General features: G+C 41.9%; 1 protein-coding gene across 8 annotated transcripts in view; it reads left to right on the top strand.

Moving 5' to 3' along the window:
* The first annotated feature begins 2,192 nt into the window (after positions 1–2,192).
* HHAT (hedgehog acyltransferase) overlaps positions 2,193–22,083 on the top strand; it is a 352,540-nt gene continuing 332,649 nt past the window's right edge. For 2 of the 8 annotated variants that reach the window (XM_059146894.1, XM_059146895.1), the window contains exon 1: positions 15,806–15,963. In XM_059146894.1, the coding sequence (XP_059002877.1) occupies positions 15,830–15,963 (134 nt within the window). In that variant the 5' untranslated portion in view covers positions 15,806–15,829. Of the gene's footprint in view, positions 2,255–15,803; positions 15,964–16,229; positions 16,399–22,083 lie in introns of those variants that run through there. The other 6 variants (XR_009347601.1, XM_059146893.1, XM_059146892.1 and 3 more) reach the window with 5 other exon arrangements.

Below are 22,083 nucleotides of genomic sequence, written 5' to 3'. Positions count from 1 at the left end.
GCTGGTTTCAGTTAGTGGCTCCTTAGTGTCCAACATTTTCAGATTCTTCCAAAGCACCATTCTTAAGTAATCTTTCTTTGGCCAATAGCCTCTTCTGCCAGTGGCCTCCCATAGGTGTTATTGTGCTAAAAGAACTCATTTCCAAAGTGAGGAAGAGATGAGAAAAGGCAATGAAGTTTCCTTCATTCATCTCAGATGGTCTGAGAAATACACATAGGTTACTTTGCTACAGCTATTGTAATAAATTACCCCAAACTTGGTGGCTTAAAACAATAGAAATTCATTCTCTCATAAATCTAGAGGCCAGAAGTCCAAAAACAGGGTGTTAGCAAAGCTGATTCTTCCAGGAAGCTCTTTTCCATGCCTTTCTCCTAGCTTCTGGTGGCTGCTCATAATCCTTGGCATTCTTTGGTTTGTAGACACATCACTCTGATCTCTGCATTTGTCTTCATCGCACTTTCTTCTCTGTATGTCTTCTCCCCTAAAATGTCTATAAAGACACTTGTCGTTAGATTCAGGGAACACCTTGATTAAAGATGATCTCCTCTCAAGATCCTTGACTTAATTACATCTGCAAAGATCCTTTTTCCAAATAAGGTCACGTTCACAGGTCCTAGGCAGATGTATCTTTCAGGGAGGAGGGAGATTACCATTTAACCAATGTAATAACACGTAAAGGAAAATCAAGTGAATCCATATAAGAAAGGCAACTCACACCTCTATAACACCCGGGGAACAGAGAATATAGACAAGTTGAGAACTGGGAGACAAGATAGTGGCTTATAGTCTAACTTCTGTGATCTCGGGCACGATCCTCCCTTTTGTAGGCCTGATTTCTACAACTCTAAAATGAGAAGATGGATTAAATGAGCTCTTCTGGTGCTGTTGTTCTATGATTCCATGTGAATAGTCTCTTTTCTAATTAGCTCTCATCTGTGCTTGTGCACACACACGCATGCAGGCACGCAAAGCATATGCCGCCCTCTTGCAGATCAAGCCAGACAACTCCCAGACCTTTCGGTGATTTCCACACTGACTAGAATTTGTACTTTCTCAAGGGGGAAGTCTGGAAGCTAGCTTCCATTGTGTCATGTTTGACTTGGCTAGAGAAATAAATTTGGCAGTGCTAAAAAATGCCACACCTTTGTATTCTGAGTTTTTTCCACAATCTTCTTGGTATTCCGGATCTTGAAACACTTTTCTTACTTTCCATTGGAGTGTTTCGGTCGTCGTTCCTCAGCATCCCACTGCTCTTCCTGCCTCAGGAGGGGACCACATCTCAGACGGTCTGTCCCGGTCCTGGCAAATTATTTAAAAAGTGGGTGAGAGTTAAAGAGGAGAGGCTTGGAAATTCCACGGCATTGTCTCTTCACAGAACTCCTGATGGCATAATGACCAAGTACTGGAAATCACATTGCAACTTTACTCCAGGAAATATGTGCATCTAATTTTGGTGGATTAACTGTATCTTATGATCCCATACTTCTACACGGGAGGGCCAGGCAAAGGAAGGGTACAGTTGTGGAATCACAGAATAACAGAGCTAGAGAAACTGTATGCAGTCTTTATTATGTGTATGAGCTTTGTGAAAATATAAGTTATGTGAGAGTGTGAGGTCGTTAGTCTTGTTCACAGCTGTATCCTCAGCCCTAGTTGGGCTGTGGCATGTAGTAGGCACTCATTAAATTTCTGATCACAAATGGAAATGAAAGTGCAAATCAGATTCTTAGAAGAGGGCAGGTCTCTTGCACATTCTCACCCCCGGTTCGTTTTCAGTAGGCTGAAATGTTAGTAGGCTAACACTTTCTCTGCCCAACAACTGATGATCTAAAAATGACTGAAGGTATTAAGGGAGTTCTGCTCCTTATTAACTCCCAGTTCCTTGTATGAATCCCCATGAATAACTCACGACGTCACTGTCTTGTAAATTTAGGTATTGGTATATTGGTTTTTCTTACACTTCTGTCTTTGCCTCTCCGTTCTGCGCACTGAGCACCCCTTAAACACACACACAACACCCCACACGCCGCACACCACACATCTGCTCCACCAGAGTGGCTGGTGGGGGAGGGTCTGGTCTCCCGCCACCAGCCGGGCACCTACACTAAACAAACAAGGTCTTGTGAGGCCACCTAGTGGACCCTCTTCGTCACTGCAGTCCCTCGTAGCTTCTGGAAGAGCTGAGGGAAACTGCAGGCCGCCGCCGCTCGGAAGACCGCCCCTTCCTCAAGAAGCCTGCGACCCGCGGTGGAAGGTGAGCCGGGCGAGAACCGAGGGTGAGCGCGAGGGCGGGCCCGGCCCTGTCGCGGCCCCACTTCCGCTGGGCCGGGTGGCCGAAGGCTGCGGGCGTGAGGCCGGGCGGCCCGGCTGCAGACGAAGGAAGTGATGTCATGGCCGCCTCCTCAGAGCCGCCTTGGACCGGAGGGGTGGGGGTGGGGAGAGTGGACGAGCGCCAGGGCCAGACGCGCTGCCCTTGTCTCCCGAGGGAAGCCTGCCTTTGAGAGCCTTGTTTACCAGAGGCCCCTCGCCTCCGTTTTGAACCCTCCACTGGAGTCCTGGGCAGAATTGTCCCCTGGGGGGAGAAACTCCCGGTGGAGGACACAGAAGAGGAGCGGCAGAATGGTGACGGGAGACGGCGGCCCGCGGAAGCCGGCCGCCCCTGGGCAGCGCGGTGGGCGGGAGGAGGGGGTGGGACCGCAGCGTCCCACGAGGCTCGCGGGGGGAGGCTCCCTGGAACCTCCCCGCAGGTCCCCGGTGCTCAGAGGTCTCTGGGTCCGGGACCCCAGGGAGGAGGGGGCCCTGGGAGACAGGAGTAAAGGATCCTCCCTGACCGGACACCATTACCAACACCTCCCTCCAGTTTTATACACCGGCTTGCGGGGGCTGAAATGGCAGTGCCGTTGCGTGACATCGCCTTTCCTTCGCTAATTTTATGTGTTCACCTACAAAAAAAAAAAAAAAAAAAAAGAAAGAAAGAAAGAAAGAAAGAAAAATGCAACGTGCACCAATTGGAAATGATCTTTAGCCCTGGTTCCTACCTTTACCCAGAACAGCTCTGTGTAAGCTTTTCTCCCGTGCCTGCAAATTCTGCTTATAAAGCCTTAGGTTTCCGGGCGCCCGGGGGGCTCAGTGGGTTAAGCCTCTGCCTTCTGCTCAGGTCATGATCCCAGGGTCCTGGGATCGAGCCCCGCATCGAGCTCTCTGCTCAGCAGGGAGCCTGCTTCCTCCTCTCTCTCTGCCTGCCTCTCTGCCTGCTTGTCATCTCTCAAATAAATAAATGTCAAATAAATAAAATTAAAAAAAAAAAAAAGCCTTAGGTTTCTCCCCTTAAACAGAACTTGTCCTCAAGCCCGCGGTCCGTGCTCGTCCGCACCCACTCCGGTTGCCAGATGCGGGACTCCGGCGGAGGCCTGGGATCGTGACTTGAACCCAAGGCTGACGCTTAACGGGCTGAGCCGTGCAGACATTCCAATCTCAGCCACTTCTGGTTTTGGTTTTGTTTTGTTTTGTTTTTTGATCCATATACAACACTAGCTGTGGGGGTTAATAATTCAAAAATAAGCTTTGTTTTCTGGTTCTCTGGGCAGGTCTTGTTTTCTACGTAGTTGTATATTGCTTAGTCCTTTATATTATGGTAAGAATAACATCACATAATAAAAATAGGTGATTTTTAAAATTATTTTTTAAATTTTTACTTAAATTCCAGTTCGTGAACACAGTGTGATATTACTTACAGCTGTACCATTTAGTGACTCAACACTTAACTATAACACCCGCTGCTTGTCACAAGAACTGCCCTCAATAATCCCCAACACCTATTTCACCACGCCCTCCGCCCACCTTCCTTCTGGTAGCTATGAATCTGTTCTCTATGGTTAAGAGTCCATTTCTTTATGTTGTTTTGTTTTTAAAGATTTTTATTTATTTATTTGATAGAGAGAGACACAGCGAGAGAGGAACACAGGCAGGGGGAGTGGGAGAGGGAGAGGCAGGCTTCCTGCCCAGCAGGAAGCCAGATGCGGGGCTCCAACACAGGACCCTGGATCATGACCTGAACCAAAGGCAGACGCCTAATGACTGAGCCACCCAAGCACCATACAAGTCCATTTTGTAGGGCATCTGGGTGGCAGTCAGTTAAGTGTCTGCCTTGGCTCAGGTCATGATCCTGGGGTTCTGGAATTGAGCCCTGCTTCTCCCTCTGCCCGTTCCCCTGCTTATTTTTTCTCTCTCTGTCAAATGAATAAATGAAATCTTTAAAGTAAATAAATAAGAGCCTGTTTCTTGGTTTGCCTCACTCTTTTTTCCCTATGATTATTTGTTTTGTTTCTTAAGTTCCACATATGAGTGAAATCAAATGGTATTTGTTTTACTCTGATGGACTTATTTTGCTTAGCATAGTACTCTTGTTCAATCTATGTTGTTACAAATGGCAAGATATCATTCTTTTTTATGGCTAAGTAATATTCCATTATACACACACACACACACACATATTTATTTATATATACCAAATCTTTATTCATTCATCAGTCGATGGACATTTGGGCTGTTTCCATAATTTGGCTATGGTAAATAATGCTGCTATAAACATGGAGGTACATGTATCCTTTTGAATTAGTAGTTCTGTATTCTTTTTTTTTTTTTTAAGATTATTTATTTATTTATTTGACAGAGAGAGATGACAAGCAGGCAGAGAGGCAGGCAGAGAGAGAGGAGGAAGCAGGCCCCCTGCCGAGCCGAGAGCCTGATGCAGGGCTTGATCCCAGGACCCCGGGATCATGACCTGAACCGAAGGCAGAGGCTTAACCCACTGAGCCACCCAGGCGCCCCAGAAGTTCTGTATTCTTTGGGTAAATACGTAGTAGTGCAATTGCTGGGTAGAAGTGTAGTTCTATTTTTAACTTCCTGAGGAGTTTCTATACTGTTTTCCAATTCTGTTTTAGAACATGGTCTCTTTTGGGTAGCTATTCAGGAATTTCCTTCTCTTGATTCCCTTATTTCTTTCAGTCTCTGCAGCTGCAGAGGACATGTGTCTGGAGGGTGGAACTTATGTATCATTCTGGTTTGGGGAGGAAGGAGGTGTCCAGCCCATCTTGACTCTCTGTCCACACCAGCTTCTGTTGAGGGGTCATTCTTCCTCCACGTCCCATTGTCCTGATGTGCCAAGTGTCCACCATTACACCCCCTTGCCTTTATTCTCATGGTCCAGACTCCATTTCTTTCAGTTTGCTTTGGCTAACACTTTCTGCCAAACCACGAAGGCTCAGCGCCTCTTATCCATCCTTCTTGGTGGCCACAGTAAATTTCTGGCCTTTTCCCATTTTGCCATGATACCTATGGCTCTGCACAGCCACCCTAGACTGTGGCTGCTCTGCTCTTCCAACACCCTTCTGGATGTGGCAATTCTCTGGGAGCCATTGTCTTCCCTGGGACATTCTGAGAGGAGAGACATGTGTGCCCTCTGCTATGACATCCCTGGTGATGTGCAAATTTCAATGACTGTGACTACAATAGAAAACAGAGTTCACATCATGGCAAAGGACTTGCACACAGCACAAGTGAAACAATGGCTTCATGAAACAAAACTTAGCATGAATCCTTGCAGTGTACTTTGGTATTTTCTATTCCATTCCCTTTCATCTCTTTTAATGCCAGTGTTAACCCGGTCAATAAGTCAATTTTATGATCCAAGAGTAAGTCTCAACCCGCAATTTGAAAAACACCATCCTCATAGTGGGTTTCTATTGTTCACTTCCCCTGGGGGATTTGGCTCATGGGGTGGGTGTTGGGCCCCAAACCAAAAATCAGGAAACTGTTCCACACACATTTTTGCTCTTTCTCAAAATGCACAGCTTTCAGAATAAAAGAAAGTCCTGTCTTTCAAGATGTTGTCTCTACTATGAGTTTAAAATAAATCCATTCAGACATTCAACAGACTTTTTATTCTCAGCTTTATCTAATCAGTCTGAGAACAATGTGTACAGAATATGACAGAGTGGTAGAGGAAATAATGAGTATAAAGAAGCACTAGGAAATAAAACCTCACTGAATATTTCCAAACATTCTGTGTTCTATTGGTAATATTAATAATAATAACTAATAATGATTCAGTGCATATTATGGGTCAGGCACTATGCTTAGTATTTCACATTAATTATTTCAGTTAATCATTATAGCTTATCTATGATCTGGTACCATTATTATCCCCATTTTATAAAAAGGAAACAAAAATGAATCTGAATTTGACTCTGCTCCTTCCCTGCACACTTGAAAACTGTTTCTCATGTTCATTTCTTTCTTTGTGTTTACTCCTCTATAAAATGAGGGAGGAGGACTAGATTGTATCTTTCAGCTCCAAAAGGGCTCAACCACCTGGTCAAAAGCATGGCTGCTTTCTACTCCTTTTGAAAAGTAATGGTGCTTTTGACTTGCACATGATCCCTTCTGCTGCTTAGTCACTCTCCATCCAGGGCCCCCTAAACCCTAAAACTCAAGGTTATCTACAACATTTTCCCAAAATAAAAGGGACTGAGAGTCCTTCCTAGTTCTTAGCAGCCTTCAGGTCCTTTATAGAAATGACTATAGTAATTTCTCTTTATTTTTTCTCTCTTTTTTTTTTTAAATTTTATTTATTTATTTGACAGAGAGAGATCACAAGAAGGCAGAGAGGCAGGCAGAGAGAGGGGAGGGGAAGCAGGCTCCCCGCTGAGCAGAGAGCCTGATGCCGGGCTCAATCCCAGGACCCTGGGATCATGACCTGAGCCGAAGGCAGAGGCTTTAACCCACTGAGCTACCCAGGGGTCCCTCTCTTTATTTTTTCTAAAACACACATCTATAAAAGGAAGAAAAAGCGTAATGCAAGCAAAAGACAATTGCAAACTAATATTTTTCCTAATTTGGTTAGTGTGTTCAGCAAATACATTTGTTGAATATTTATTGAATACATGGACACTATTCTTTTTCTTTTTTTTTTTTAAAGATGTATATATTTATTTTAGAGAGAGCGAGAGAACAAGGGGAGGGAAGCAGACCCCCACTGAGTGAGGAGTTCAGTATGGGGCTCCATCTCAGGACCATGAAATCATGACCTGAGCCAAAACCAAGAGTCAGATATTTAACCAACTGAGCCACCCAGGCTCCCCTGTAGGCACTATTCCACATACTAGTAGTGGTGAATAAGACAGATCAAACTCTTGCCCTTCTGGGCGCCTGGGTGGCTGAGTTGGTTAAGCATCCAACTCTTGATTTTGGCTCAGGTCATGATCTCAGGGTTGTGAGATCAAGCCCTTCATTGGGCTCCTCACTGGGCATGGAGCCCAATTAAGATTTTCCCTCTCTCTCTGCCCCTCCCCCTTTGAAACCCTGTGCCCAAAACAAAAACTCTGCCCTTCTGGAGTTTATATTCCAGAGGGGGCTGGCTTCAGGGGAGGGCCGACTCTGATGGGCACTTTTCAACCTTCTTTTAAAAATCACACCTCCCAGTAAGAAGTGCTTTTTGCACAGCAATGAAGTACGTGCTTTCTCCCCCTGCCTTGCCCTACACAACAGAATCATAAGTATTGTAGAACAGCACTTACTCTTCTTACATATAAAAAGCTAAAAACATAAATTATTGTTATCAATACTTGAATGCAACATAGAAAAAAATTCCCAAATAAGTAATGCAAATCAAGAGTTAGGCAAGATTTTATTTAATGCAATGGCGTCCAGAACACACAAGGACAAATACTTTGTGCATAAACTCATGAGCCTCTTTCTGTCATTTTAGTCATTTTTAAAGGTTGAAAATCCTTGATCTTACAAATAGTTTATTGCCAGTTGTAATAATAGCAATGCATTCTTGTTACCTAACAATGGAAATTCTTCTTTAATCTTACTCTAAAATAACGATGCATTTAATGTCTTGTGATTATCCTTTAGTGCAAATGAAGAACTCAGCAGCAATAATTCATTTGTCTTTTTAGGGCTCCAAGTTTGGGTGAATTATTGATTCAGTGTTTCAAAAAGAAAACGATTCTTTCATTGGAAAAATTTTTCATAATTTTATAATTTCTCTTCTGGAAAATAATGATTGCAAATTTACAACTGAGGAGCCAAATATAACAATATCCTTAACTTTATTTCAGTCCCTGTCCTTACTAGTAATGTCTTCTTCAATGTGTGGCAACACTACTGGGAACAAATAGGAGCTAGGGTGATTACTTTTAAGTCTTTCTTGCTGTAACAAAATGTCTTTTGGAATCCTGGATGTTTGACTTGCTGAATTACATTGTTTTCTCTCTGTAGTTATAAATATAAGTTCATTAAAAATATCAGTATCATCAGTCAAATATACCAATTTAAAATCCCAAACATCATCTTCGAAAATGAGATTGTTTGCCAAATGAGATTGCTTTTCAACGAGAAAAATGTTATTGTTATTTCTGAGTTTATTCACTCTGCTTAATATTTCCCTTTAGGTACCCTTAGGACAATCAGTGGGATTCAGTATGCTTCAGCATGACTGTCTGGTTTGCACCAAATGGAACAAAACACATCGATATTCTGTTCAATGAGTTTTCTTTAATGAATTTAACAAATTTCACCATGTTTTTTTTCTAACACTTCCATGAAATTCAGCAGAATTATTTCTAGAGATGCTAAGTTGAATTCCTATTGATGCTGATTTCTAAGCACAAGTGTTTTTAGTAGCTTCGAACAGTATTTTAATAGCTTTGTTATGCTTTCTAGCCATATCTGCTGGCTCTGTCACTCGTCATTCCTTGATATCTATGAGGCATTTTTCCAGTTTTGTAAATATAGCTGATCCAGTGTGTGTGAGGTTAAATTTAAACACACACACACACGCCCCTTGTCATCTTGCAAAAACTAGAAAAATTGAATAACTCATAGAATCCATCCATACTCTTTCTGGGATGGATCACAAGTTCTCTACTGGATTTTAACCACATGGGAAGCACAGCGTTAGAAGTTTCTGCAGTAGCACAGATTTAACTAGAAATAGTATTCTACCAAAGAGTTGTATATTTTACTCATTAGTTTAGCATTAAAAATCATAGATATAATGGGCGCCTGGGTGGCTCAGTGGGTTAAAGCCTCTGCCTTCGGCTCAGGTCATGATCCCAGGGTCCTGGGATCCAGGCCCGCATCGGGCTCTCTGCTCAGCAGGGAGCCTGCTTCCTTCTCTTTTTCTGCCTGCCTCTCTGCCTACTTGTGATCTCTGTCTGTCAAATAAATAAATAAAAATCTTAAAAAAAATCATAGATATCGAATCTAGTCATTTTAGATGAGTAATTTTTCAACATCTGGATGAGCTACTCTTTTGCTGAGTAGTATGCAACTAAATCTCATTATCAGTCTGTAGAGCTACTGAGAAATTGTGCCAGTAATTTTTTGTCCAAAATGTTTGAGGGGTTTGTTGACAAGTCCATTGTGCTGTGTTTCTCAGTGTCTGACTGATTTTAAAGGTGTCATTACAAAATAACTGACAAAAATGACAAATATTGGTATTTGTCACTTTTGTTAGATTTTACACAATGAAAACATTTTATTTTTTATTATCATTATTTTTTAAAGTAGGCTCTATGTCCAGTGTGGAGCCCAAGGTGAGGCTGCTTCTTGAAACTGAAAACACTGAGATCAAGACCTGATCTGAGATCAAGGGTCAGACCCCTAATTGACACCATGCAGATGCCCTTGAAAAAAAATATTTCAAATGTTCTTCTTTATAAAGTCTTGCATCTTCTTTTTAGCATGCTCCTCCAGTGAAGCTGAAGCTTACTATTTTCTCACCATTGTTGCTATTTGTGGTTCTACGTATCTGGAGGTTGAACTTAGGCATCCCTCTAATTTTCACTCCATCATCCTTTTCTAACAGTAAGAAGTCCCCTGAAAGGAGAATTCATGCTAATTTCATGAAATGTACATTTGATACAAACCTGAAACATATCTTACTTGTTAATATCTTTTCAGAAGAAAATGCTTTATAATGAAGTGATTGATATTAATGTAAAATAGAAACTCTGTTAATTGTCCTGTAACGGTAATAGTCAACTTCACATCATATACCAGTTAGTTAGAAGATAGAATTTTATCGTATTAGTCAGCTAATATTTGTCATAGCCTTCCATTATCTTTCTCAGTTTTCCTCCCTAATTGGATGCAGTATTTCTGACAAAGTTCACAATTCTTTTTTAAAATGAGTTTTACTATTTTTTTTTCTAGAGTTTTATTTATTTATTTGACAGAGACAGACACAGCGAGAGCGGGAACACAAGCAGGGGGAGTGGGACAGGGAGAAGCAGGCTTCTTGTAGAGCAGGGAGCCTGATGTGGGGCATCATCCCAGAACCCTGGGACCATGACTTGAGCCAAAGGCTTAGCTTTGCTTAGCTAGACTGAGCCACCCAGTTGCCTCAAAGTTCACAATTCTTAATAAAAATCCAGTGATATGTTTTCCTATTTTCTTAAAAAATTTTTCTTTTAAAGATTTTATTTATTTACTTGAGAGAGATCACAAGTACACAGAGAGGCGGGGGGAGGGGGATGCAGGCTCCCCACCGAGCAGAGAGCCCGATGCAGACCTCGATCCCAGGACCCCGGGACCATGACCTGACCCGAAGGCAGAGGCCCTGACCACTGAGCCACCCAGGTGCCCCTTCTTTTTTTTTTTTTAATTTAAATAAAATATTTATTTATTTGAGAGGGGAGAGAGGGAGTGCCCAAGTGCGGGGAGGGGCAGCAGGAGAGGGAGCCGGGAGCTCCCACTGAGCAGGGGACCTGACATGGGGCTTGATTCCAGGATCCTGGATCATGACCTGAGCTGAAGGCAGACGGTTAACTGACTTGAGCTAAACAGGCACCCCCTCTCCTATTTTCTGTTCTGTTCTATCATATTCTATGCTCTATTCTGCTCTACTCTGTTACATTTTGTTTAAAAAAATTAAGTTGGTGTAACCCATTAGCTTTAGTTTACAATAAATTATGTGTTGCAAGTAGTCTGAATAATGCTAACTTCGATAATAAATATGTTTAAAAAAAACCAAGAGATGTTCAGAGAGTTGTAGAGTTATAGAAAAATATAAAAAGAATAATGCAATGGAATGGAAAGTGTCTGGGCAGGGGTTAATTTTCCCAAGGTGATCAGGGAAGTCTTCTTGGAGAAGGTGATGTTGAACCGTGTCTGCCTTGTTTAGCCTACTGATATGACTGCATTCTTGAGTATATATGGGTAGTTTGAACTATATGCTTTCAAAAGTGCTTATTATTTGCTAGTTGTTTTGTATGTACTTGGTAAATCCTCAGCTAGGCTGCAAATTCCTGCAAGACAAGTCTTTTTTTTTTTTTCCCCATTAAAAAAAAAATCTCTCCTAATATTTGGTTTTGTGCTAGGGATCAAGTAGGTGTTGGACATATAAATGCAAGTTCAGTGTTGACTACTGAGGATCACCGTGAACCAGTGCCAACATCCATGTAGGTGGAACAGATGAGAGCCTGTGTCCAGTGGTAAGGGTTAGGAAGGCCCTTAATGCTTCTGAAGAGCTCTATGTAATTGCCTGTGCCTGAAACTTCATGATTAGAAATTCTGTCCTTTATCTTGAAGACTTCGTCAATTAAGTCTTAACAGCTATTTGTGTCTCTGTTCAATGGTTATTATTGCTATAGCTAAGTCATCATTGAATGTATAAAGAAGAGTTGGTCTGGTTAATCCTTCCTAAGCATCAGCTCTGCAGTGGGGATTGTGGCTGCCAGGTGCTCAGGGCTGTCTGTCTAGACAGAAAGCCCTGTTGAGATGCTCGGGCCCCTTAAACTTAAAGGACCAGAGAGAAAACATGCCCAGTGCAGGTACCTGATTGATAATTTGGGGTTACAATAATGTCATAAAGAGTGACTGACCATTACTTACCCACCTTTACATACTACTTTTGATATATTTGTTCTTAAAGAAATACAATACCAAGGCACAAATTAGTTTTCTTTTTTAAACCTCAATTATCAGTGATTTTGGTCAATGTACTTTAGCCACGGTTTGCTTCTTAGCTCCTGGAGGATACTCTCTGGCTTCAGAGAAGGCTTCCAAGGGAAGGCAGCTCTGACTTTCTTGTCCCAGGGCTAACTGCTCCAGGTTCAAATCAGGACACCCCCGAACCCTGATACTTCTTTTCTAAGACAGGTACAGATCTTTGAAAGCCAGACATTTCTGCCTGTGTAAAGCACTGAAGGACGGGGAGAATCCTCCCCTCTTTTCTCCATTCTTCTAAATAACCCCAACTTTTCTCCTGGTGTTTCAACTCAAACAATACCCCACTCTAAACCTTGGCCTTTGAAAGATGTGTAGGATTTTCAACAAATGGTGTTGAGAAAAGGAATAAATTTGGGCCCTTACCTTATGTCATATACAAAGATTAACTCAAAATTGATCTTACAACTAAACTTAAGGACTAAAACTATAAAAATCTTAGTTGCAAGCATAAGAGAAAACTTTATCACACTAGATTTGGCAATGATTTCTTGGATATGACACCAAAGCCACAAGAAAACAAAGGATAAAGATAACTTGGACTTCATCAAAATGAAAAACTTCTTTGCATCAAAGAATACAATCAACAGAGTAAAGGGGCAACCTGTGAAAAAGGAGTAAATATTTGGAAGTCATTTATCTGATAAGGGGTTAATATCTTGAATATATGAAGAACTATAGTTCAACAACAAAAAGACAAACAATTTGATTTAAAAATGAGCAAGAGACTTGGATAGACATTTTCCCACAGAATATAGGTAACTGGTCAATAAGCACAGAAAAGATAATCAATATCAATAATTATTAGAGAAATACAAATCAAAACCACAGTGAGATATTATCTCTCACCTATTAGGAGGATTGCTGTCAAAACACACACACAAACCCCAAAATAACAGCATTGGTGAAGATGTGGGGAAATTGGAACCCTTGTGCAGTGTTGGTGGGAATGTAAAATGGTGCCCTTGCTATGGAAAACAGTATGATGGTTCATCAAAAAATTAAAAATAGAATTACTATATGATCCAGCAATTCTGCTTCTGGGTAGATAGCTAAAAGAATTGGAAGCACAGTCACCAAAAAGAGTTACTTGTATACCCATGTTCATAGAAGCTTTATTTATGATAGCCACAAGGTAGAAAGAACCCAAGTATCCATCTACAGATGAACGGATAAAAACGTGATCTATATGTACAGTGGAATATCATTCAACCTAAAAAGGAAGGAAATTCTGACACAGGCTCTAATAAGGCTAAGCCTTGAGGGCATTGTGCAAAGTGAAATAAGCCATTCACAAAAGGACAAACGCTGTATGATTCCATGTATATGAGGTACCTAGAGAATCAAATTCATAGAGACAGAAAGTAGAATGGTGGTTGCCAGGGCTGAGGGTAGTAAAGAGTTATTATTTAATGGGTACAGAGTTTCAGTGTTGCAAAATGAAGAGTCTGGAGTTTCATGATACTGTGAATGAACTTAACACCACTGAACTGTACCCTTACAAATGGTTAAGACTGGGGGGCTCCTGGGTGGCTTAGTGGTTTTAACATTTGACTCTTGGTTTTGGCTCTGATTGTGATCTCAGGGTCTTGAGATCAGGCTCCGAGCTCAGTAGGGAGTCTGCTGAGATGCTCTCTCTCACTCACCCTTTATGTCCCTCCCCCGAGACCCCACATACATGTGTAAGCTCGCGTGCTCTCTCTCTGAAACAAAATAAATCTTTAAAAAAAAATGGTTAAGATGGTAAACATTGTATGTGTATTTTACTACTACAAAAAAAGGTCTATGCTATTACGTTTGTCCTCTTCCAGAATGTAATCTGATGGGAGAAAAATCTAAGGCCTCATATGATTTGCTGAATTTTAAGAAATGTTTAAGTCACTTTAATGACCATATACTTATGTGACTGACTAAGTTGATGAATTCAACATTGGACTAAGAATTTGCTAAGGATAGTTTCTAGGTTAACAGATAACATGCAAAGTTTGTTAAGGTGTTTATATTTAGGGAAAATGTTTTAAGGAGATTTTAATATTTAGAAAGTCTCAGCATTAAGTATATGATTATACAAAAGTGAGATTCTAGAGTCCCTAAAATGAACTTTATGGAAAGAAAAGTTGTTGTTGTTTTTTTTCAGGGGTAACACATTAATTTTCTATTATAAAATTAATTTGTATTTAATAAAAATGTGGAAAAACTAAAAATAAAGCTAGTCCCACCACCCGAATTTAACTTTATTTCCTTTTCAATCATTTCCAATTATTTTTCCACACACAGGTTTAAAAAAGATATAGTTTGTCATGTCACATATGCATGGCAGCCATTATTTTATTTTATTATTAATATTTTTAAAGATTTTATTTGTTTATTTGACAGAGATCACAAGTAGGCAGAGAGACAGGCAGAGAAAGAGGAAGGGAAGCAGGCTCCCCGCTGAGCAGAGAGCCCAGATGTGGGCCTGGATCCCAGGACCCTGGGTTCATGACCTGAGCTGAAGGCAGAGGCTTTAACCCACTGAGGCAACCAGACACCCCCACTTTGCACTTCTTTAAGCTTTCTGCAGTATGTTTCCTAATTGTGTATCCCAACAATTTTTTTTATTGGATTCTTTATTTATATGTCTTACTCACCTGCAGGTGACTTCCAAGTTTTCTTATTTAATCCATATATAATAATAAGTAACAACTTTGCATTATAGTGCCTGCAAGTACTTTTCCTAGTCTATTGCTTCTCTTTACATTTTGACTTTTTAAAATTTAATTGATGTTTCTAATGTACTTACGACTATAACTGCCTTTATTTTTGTATGTGTTTTCAGGTGGCTGTGTTGTTTGTGTAGAAAGGGGTTACATGTAAAGGACAGAGAACCTACATTATTGTCTACTAGGGTCATTTAGAAATAATGTAGCAACTGTTATCTCATTCCTGCCCCCGAGTCTGCCACCACCTGAGCTGAGTTGTTATTCTGCCACTCCGTCTGTGAGGCTGAGGGTTCCCAGATAAAATACAGGTTGCCCAATTAATTTTAATTTCAGTCAAGCAACTAATACTTTTTTAAAGTATAAGTATATCCTAAATATTGCATGGGCCATACTGATATCTCAAAAGTATTGGTTATTCATCTGAAATTCAATTTCAATTGGGCAGACTGTATTTTTATTTGGTACATCTGGCACTTCTACTTGGAGCTAGTTTAACACCTGTTTACCTAAACCATCTTGTACTAGGCAGTGGGAGTGGCGGGTGGTGAGAGCTGAAAGAGAAGACAGTTCCTGTTCTCAGAGTTTATGCTCTGGTTTCTCGGAGAAATTTGCAGTCAGAAAGATAATCTCCTGGACTATTTCAATGACGGCTAGATTAAATTTAGAGCCTGTGTTTTCCTACTGCCTAAGGCAGAGTTACCCACATTTTAACCACCTGAGACACCCGTCCCCTGGGAAGTGTGATTCCTTTGGCTTGAAGAGAGATTCAGATGCCTCTGGTTTTAAACCCAGGTGATGCTCTGGCTCAGGTAGGTCTGTGGAACTCTGGCAGGCTCTGTCCTCTGATTAACAGCGCTCAGCCAAAGTCAACGTCTACTCTTTACAACCCATTCTAAATCACTGGTATGTATTTTGCGGTGGTGATCATCTCTGTAAATGGCTTTACGGGTGATAACGTTCATCCCATTCGGTCTCCACTCTTAACTCTCGAGGCAAGCAGAGTTAAGTTTTAAAGTTAAGTATTAAGTATTAAGTAAGTTAAGTATTAAGTATTAAGAAAGTTAAGTATTTCCGCTTGACTGAGGAGGGCCGGGAGGCTTCCAGGGGCTATGTTCACACCGCAAGCCGTCAAGCAGCCCGTCCGCAAAGCCCGCCTTCCTTCCACCCCACCGAGCTACCTCCTCCCGCCTGCTGAGCGTCGTGGGGACCACTGGGCTGGATTTAGAGCCCCCTGGAGTTTCAGGTGATTTCCGCTCGGAACATGCGGGGCAGCCCCAGGCCCGCAACTAGCAAACGGATGGGGCAGACGCCGCCCGGCGGACAAACCCGCAGCCCCTGTGCGGGCGAGCGAGGAAGACCGGGGGGATGGAGTGGGGCGCCCGCCCGCCCGCCGGCCAGAACCCCACACACCGGGCGCTCAGAGGCCGGCTGCCTGGCTCCCGGAGCGCCGCGCGCGTCCGAGCTGGGCAGCCTGGAGCCGGGGGCGCGCGGGGGCGGCGGCGGAGGCGCGCTCCGAGCACGCGCGCGGGGCTGGTTCTCCAACTGCCGCTCCCGGGGAAGAGGGCGGCTTCCCGGGAAGCCGGCTGACGCCGCCGCCGGGACTCGGAAGTGCCGAGAGGGTTGTTGGGGACTCGTGGCGCGCGTGAATACGGCGGTCGCTGCCCGGGACAGCCCGGAGGTTGGTAGCCCGGGCCCGTAGCGGGTCCCGGGGAGGTTACGTGCTGACGTGCGTGGTGTGCTCGCTGGAGAACCAGAAATGCTCTAGGCGTTTTCCGTTTCCTACCCCGGTTCCTGCGTGCGGGCCCGGGGGCGGGGCAGAGGAGGCGCCCCGTCCCGCGGTGGAGACAAAGGCGGCGTGGGCCGTGCGCCCCGGGCCACGCCGGGCTCCCGCAGGCCGGGCGGAGTCCGCGCACGTCCCCGCCAGCGGCCTCTCCCCGGGGTTGGTCCCTAGTTTCCGCTGGTCCCCCAGGCAGTGTTGGACGTACGCCGGTCCTACTGCTGCGGCTCAAGTGACCCCCGAAGTTAATTTATTTTGGTTTCTTCTCTTCAGACTCAGGTGCCGTCTTCAAAGTCTAGCCTGCAGGTGGCACCGGTCTTTTCGTGGAAAGGCCCCACCCCCACCCCCCGCCCCGGGCAGTCCAGGTATTGGGGTGGCCTTGGTGTTAAGAAATGTGCTGCTTCCTTGGTTCATGGCTTTTGGATCAGAGCTGTCCTACTAGGGGATTGGCGTCCTTGGTGGTCTGCATTTTATGGGGATTAGACTCACTGTGTCTGTCGCTGTGCTGTATTCCTCATTCATGCATTCACTCTCAGAGCTGGGCGCCTAGGCGCTATCAAGGGCTTACTTAAGTGCGGTGGGTACAGGAGACGAAAGCGAAGGCTTCACTGAGGGGGTGGTTTTTATACTGGAATTTTAAGAACCAAGTACAGTCTCCCTGCCGCTTTCATTCTTCATGCTCCATCTTTCCTATAAGTCTTATCCCTTTTTTCTCTGTGGCAGTCCGTACTTGTGATTAGTATAGAACAAGGACAGTTAGTTCTACCTGAAAGATTCAGCTAATACTAACAAGGCCGATGTGCTTGTCAGGTGCTGTGAACCCATTGTACCTAAATTACAATCACCACGGATGGTAGGTAGTGTTGTCCCTTTTCACGGCAGAAGAGAGGAGATGCCCAAGGCACAGACTAGTAGATTTCAGGGCTGAGTTTTACACTCCCGTTTTCTGGATCAAAGCCTGTGCTGTATTTTTTATTTATTTTGCTCCCTCCTTGGGAAGCAGGTTAGATAGACTAACTTAGGGTCAAGGCTGAGTCTCCGAGGGACCAGTCATCATTGTGGGAGGCTAGATGTTGGTAGGAACTCTGTAGGTAACATCAAAAACTAGCCAGCCCAGGCCTTACTTATCTGTGTTTCCTGCTTGCAGCTCAGGGCCTGGCCAAGGGAAGATTCTCCTTAATTTTTGCTTTGGAGTTCCTTCCCTTGGGTGAAATCCTTAATTTCCTTGTAAGATTTTTTAAGTGTGTTTGCATGTGTGTGTGTTTGTGTACACACACATGAATGGACCTCTTTGGAGTCTGGGGAGGTCATCTTTTAGAAGGCATTAAAAAATAGAGTTACAGATTACATTGAAACAGTTATCAGAATAGTGTAACCCCCACATTTGTGATAAGAGTATTTTGTGTTTATTAATGCACTAAGTAACCAAATTCAGCTGTATCAAATAACTCATAATTTAAAAGTAGTGAAGTAGTGATGCCCACATAAATGATATTTCCCAATATTTGCAATAACTGAACTGTGTAACGAAAGTATCTGATTTCTATTGGTGACAAAGTTGCCAGAACTCCTTCTAATATGGTTTGTTGTCATATTTATAAAAATCCTGCAGTTGTTCTAGAAGTTCATGAAAATAAAAGCTGTATGAGTGAATTTATAGGTTTGTGGCCTCCTGGCCTCCTGAATTCTACCTACGGATGTCTTGGAGGTGGTGGGATGGGTATCCGAGGTTACAAAGCACTTAGTGGTTGTTTTTCTTCTGAGAATTTGCTGGACACCCTAGAGCATTACAAATACCCATTTCTTTCTCTTTCAGTTAGTGTCTCCTTTTGCTCAGGTTCAGTTATTTCTAATGATAAAAGCTATTGAGAGGGAATTGTTGAATTGTTTATAGTCAATATAAACTCTGCTCTGCTTCTGTGGATAATTCTGCTGGAGAATATTCTTGTGTTAGTGGCTATGTGTTACATAGTACAGGAGAATTTTTTTTTTTTTGAGATTGCCTTTAAACCTAAATGGAGTATGATATTACCAGTGCCAGAGAAGAAAAAAGGTGTTCTCACTATATATCCCCAAAACATTTAAAAGATTTTAAATGTGAATAATTCTGGTAATATGTTGGAAAGTTCAGATGAAATGGATACTTAAAAAGAAAAACAAAAAACCCTTAACTAAGACACAAGAACTAGAAAAGCAAAATAGTCTTGTATCTATTAAAGAAATTAAATTTGTTGTTAAAATCCTTTCCAAAGCAAAATTTCCAAACCCACATGATTTCATAAGGGAAATAGTCCAAACATTTAAAAAACTGAAAAAGGAAACACTCCCTGGCAGCTTTTATGAGGCCAGCATAATCTTGTTATTAAAGCGTGATGAGGAAGAAATTTACAAGAAAATTCCAGGTTATAGTCTCACATAAAAGATGCAGAAGTCTTAATGATGTATTGGTAAATCATCTAACAGTCTATAAAAAGGACATTAAACCATGACCAATTTGGACTTACTCTAGGAAGGGAAACTTTGGCTGACATCAGAAAGTCAAATGTAATTTAACTACATACACATAAAGGAAAAAAATTATTGACAAAATTGAACACCGATTCATGATAAAAACTTTTTGCAAGCTAAAACATTAATGAGAAAAATTAAAGATTTAAACAATGGAGAGTATGTCATTGCTCTGCAAATGAGTCTATAGATTTAGCACAATCCCAATCACAATTCTAGCAGACGTCTTTTCAAAAATAGAAGTTGATAAGCTAGTTCTAAAGTTTATTTGGAAATTCTAGATAATTTAAGAAAAAGCAAATTTGGATGTCTAGATCAATACATAATATGCTAGTATGGTATTGGCACTATGCTAGACAGACCATGGAGCTGAGTAGTGAATCCATAATCAGACTTACATCACATGTATGTGTGGTTTGTGACAAAAGTGACACCTCGGTGCACTGGAGAAACTATGGCCTTTTCAGTTAATGATGCTAGGCCAACTGGATCTCCATTGGACAAAATGAATCTTGGTCATCTACCTCATCCCATATACAAGTAGTAATTAAGATATATCACATACCTAAATGTGAAAGCTGAAATAATAAAGCTTCTGGAAGAAAGCAAAGTAAATTATCTTTATTACCTAGAGACAGTCAAAAGTTTGTGGGATATCGATGCAAAAAGCAACCAATTAGAAAGGAACAAGATTGGTAAGGACTTCTGTTCATTTAAAGATTCCATAAGGAGAGTGGGAAGTAAGCTACAGAATGGTGAAGATATTTGTAATTACATATATACAATACAGAACTCCTACCCACAATGTAGAAACAACTTCTGCAAATCATTAGGGAAAAAAATGGACAGCCCAATAGAAAAATGGGCAAGTCACTTCCCAAAGGAAGATATCCAAATTCTTAAGCACATGAAAAGATGGTTAACCTCATTGGTAATTAAGAAAATACAAATTAAAATGAGAATGCGTTATCATTATATACTCACCAGAGTGAGGGCTAAGTATATGCAGGCTTCCCCCGCTATCCAAAAGCAGAGCGTTCTGTAAAATCTTTCATAAGCTGAAATGTGAAGCAAAGGAGGATTTACCATTAATTTATATGGAAAAATTTTGAGCATTCCAGACCCCCCAAAATAATCCCTCTTAAGCTTTTCTCATACCTTAGGATACATTTCGCTGGTAGATGCACAGAATAAATTAAGGCCAAGCACAGATGTTCACGGGCAAAGTTCAGAGCTCTGGTGGCTTGATGCTGAGACCCTCAGCGTAGTAGTTTCCTGGGAAGGAGCCCCGGGGCCACTCTTGCTGCTGGGGTGTGTGCTCCCTCTGTAAGTGCTGGCTGCAAAACAAACATGGAGTGCCATTGTCTCCTCTTGCCTTTTTCTGTAGAAGTGGAAATCTTTGTATTTCTTTTGGTTAACAAAAATAGCTACTAATGTAGGTCTTTTGTAAAAGCAAAGTGGTATAATCTGACCTTTCAGAAAGTGGGGGATACCTGTCCTGGTTGGGTTGTGGACACACTGGAACTCTCATACATTGCTGCTGGGTATAAAACTTAGTGCAGCTGTCCTGGAAATTGTTTGGTGTATCATTTACTATATCTCCTATGACCCAGCTACTCCATTCTTGAATAAACACAGCAGACATGTGGGTACTGAAAGACATGTCAAAGAATGTACAGAACACTGTTATTCAAAATGGTCTCAAGTTGGAAACAACCCATATGTTCATCAGTAGTGGAATGGACAACTGCATAGTTTATACAAATGGACTGCTCTTCAGTAATGAGAATGAGAACAGATTGTGGATGAGCCTCGCATGAAGCTGAACAAAAGGAAGGTAGAAACAGCAGAGTGGGTTCAGAAACAGGCCCAACTGAATAAGATGATAGAAATCAGGCTAGGGGAATTTTGAGGCATTTAATTTTTTTTTTTAAGATTTTTAAAAAATTTATTCATTTGACAGAGCGAGAGAGAGAGAGATCACAAGTAGGCCGAGAGGCAGGCAGAGAAAGAAGAGGAAGCAGGCTCCCCACTGAGCGGACAGCCTGACTTAGGGCTCAATCCCAGGACCTTGAGATCATGACCTGAGCCAAAAGCAAAGGCTTAACCCACTGAGCCACCCAGGCACCCCAAGGCATTTGATTTTTAATCTGAGTGGCAATGACTGGAGTGAATCTGCTTTTTGAAAATCTTAATTTTTAAAATTTTAACTAATTTTAAAAAATTTAAATTAATTTTAGGTACATTTTAATGCAAAGTTTACTTAAAGTAGTATATTATAAAATATTTGGTTCATTCAGATGCCCCTAATCTGGGGAGTGTAAGATGTAGTTGGCACGATTCCTGGTGATTAAAAAGGCTTAAAGTAGGTTAAAAATTTTCATGAGAGACCGTATAATAGCACATTAGTACCTTTTGTGAATTAGGGACTTAAAAAAGTGACTCCTTTCCCGCACTCTTTGACAACAGAGGTCTGGTTTAATGGCAGTTCCTAAAAAAAGACCTAGAGCTTTGTTTGATATTGAGACTGTTATCAGTGCGAGGTAGAAGCCAAAAAAATGCCAAGGTGCGAACTGAACACAAAATTTTGTTTTAGATTTAATTTTCTTACAATTTAAGTTTTATAACAGTTGAATTAAAAATATTCTGATTTTTTTTTTTTTTAAATGTAAATCCTTTCGGTTAGATACTTTCCTCCCACCAGGCAGGTGTGGCATGTTAGTTTCCTATTGTTTCTGTAACAAATTACTACAAACAGTAATGGCTTAAAGCAGAAGTTTATTATCACTTCTGGAGGTCAGAAGTCCAAAATGTGTAGGCAGGGCTGCACTCCTTCTTGGAGGCTCTAGGGCAGACTCTTTTGTTGTTGTCTTTTGATGTTGCCTCCATGTCTTTGCTTGTGAGCCCTTCCTTCATCTTCAGAGCACATTACGCTAACCTCTGCTTCTATGATCCCATCTTCTCTGTCCCGGACCCTCCCAGACGGACCCTTGCGATTGCACCGGGCCTAATTGGATGGTCAGGGCTAATGTCCCCATCTTTAACTTAATGACAAATACAAAATCCCTTTGTTTTGTA

This window comes from Mustela lutreola, chromosome 14 (assembly GCF_030435805.1).
Source record: "Mustela lutreola isolate mMusLut2 chromosome 14, mMusLut2.pri, whole genome shotgun sequence".
Classification (NCBI taxonomy): Eukaryota; Metazoa; Chordata; class Mammalia; order Carnivora; family Mustelidae; genus Mustela; species Mustela lutreola.
This window is presented reverse-complemented; position numbering and strand designations above follow the sequence as displayed.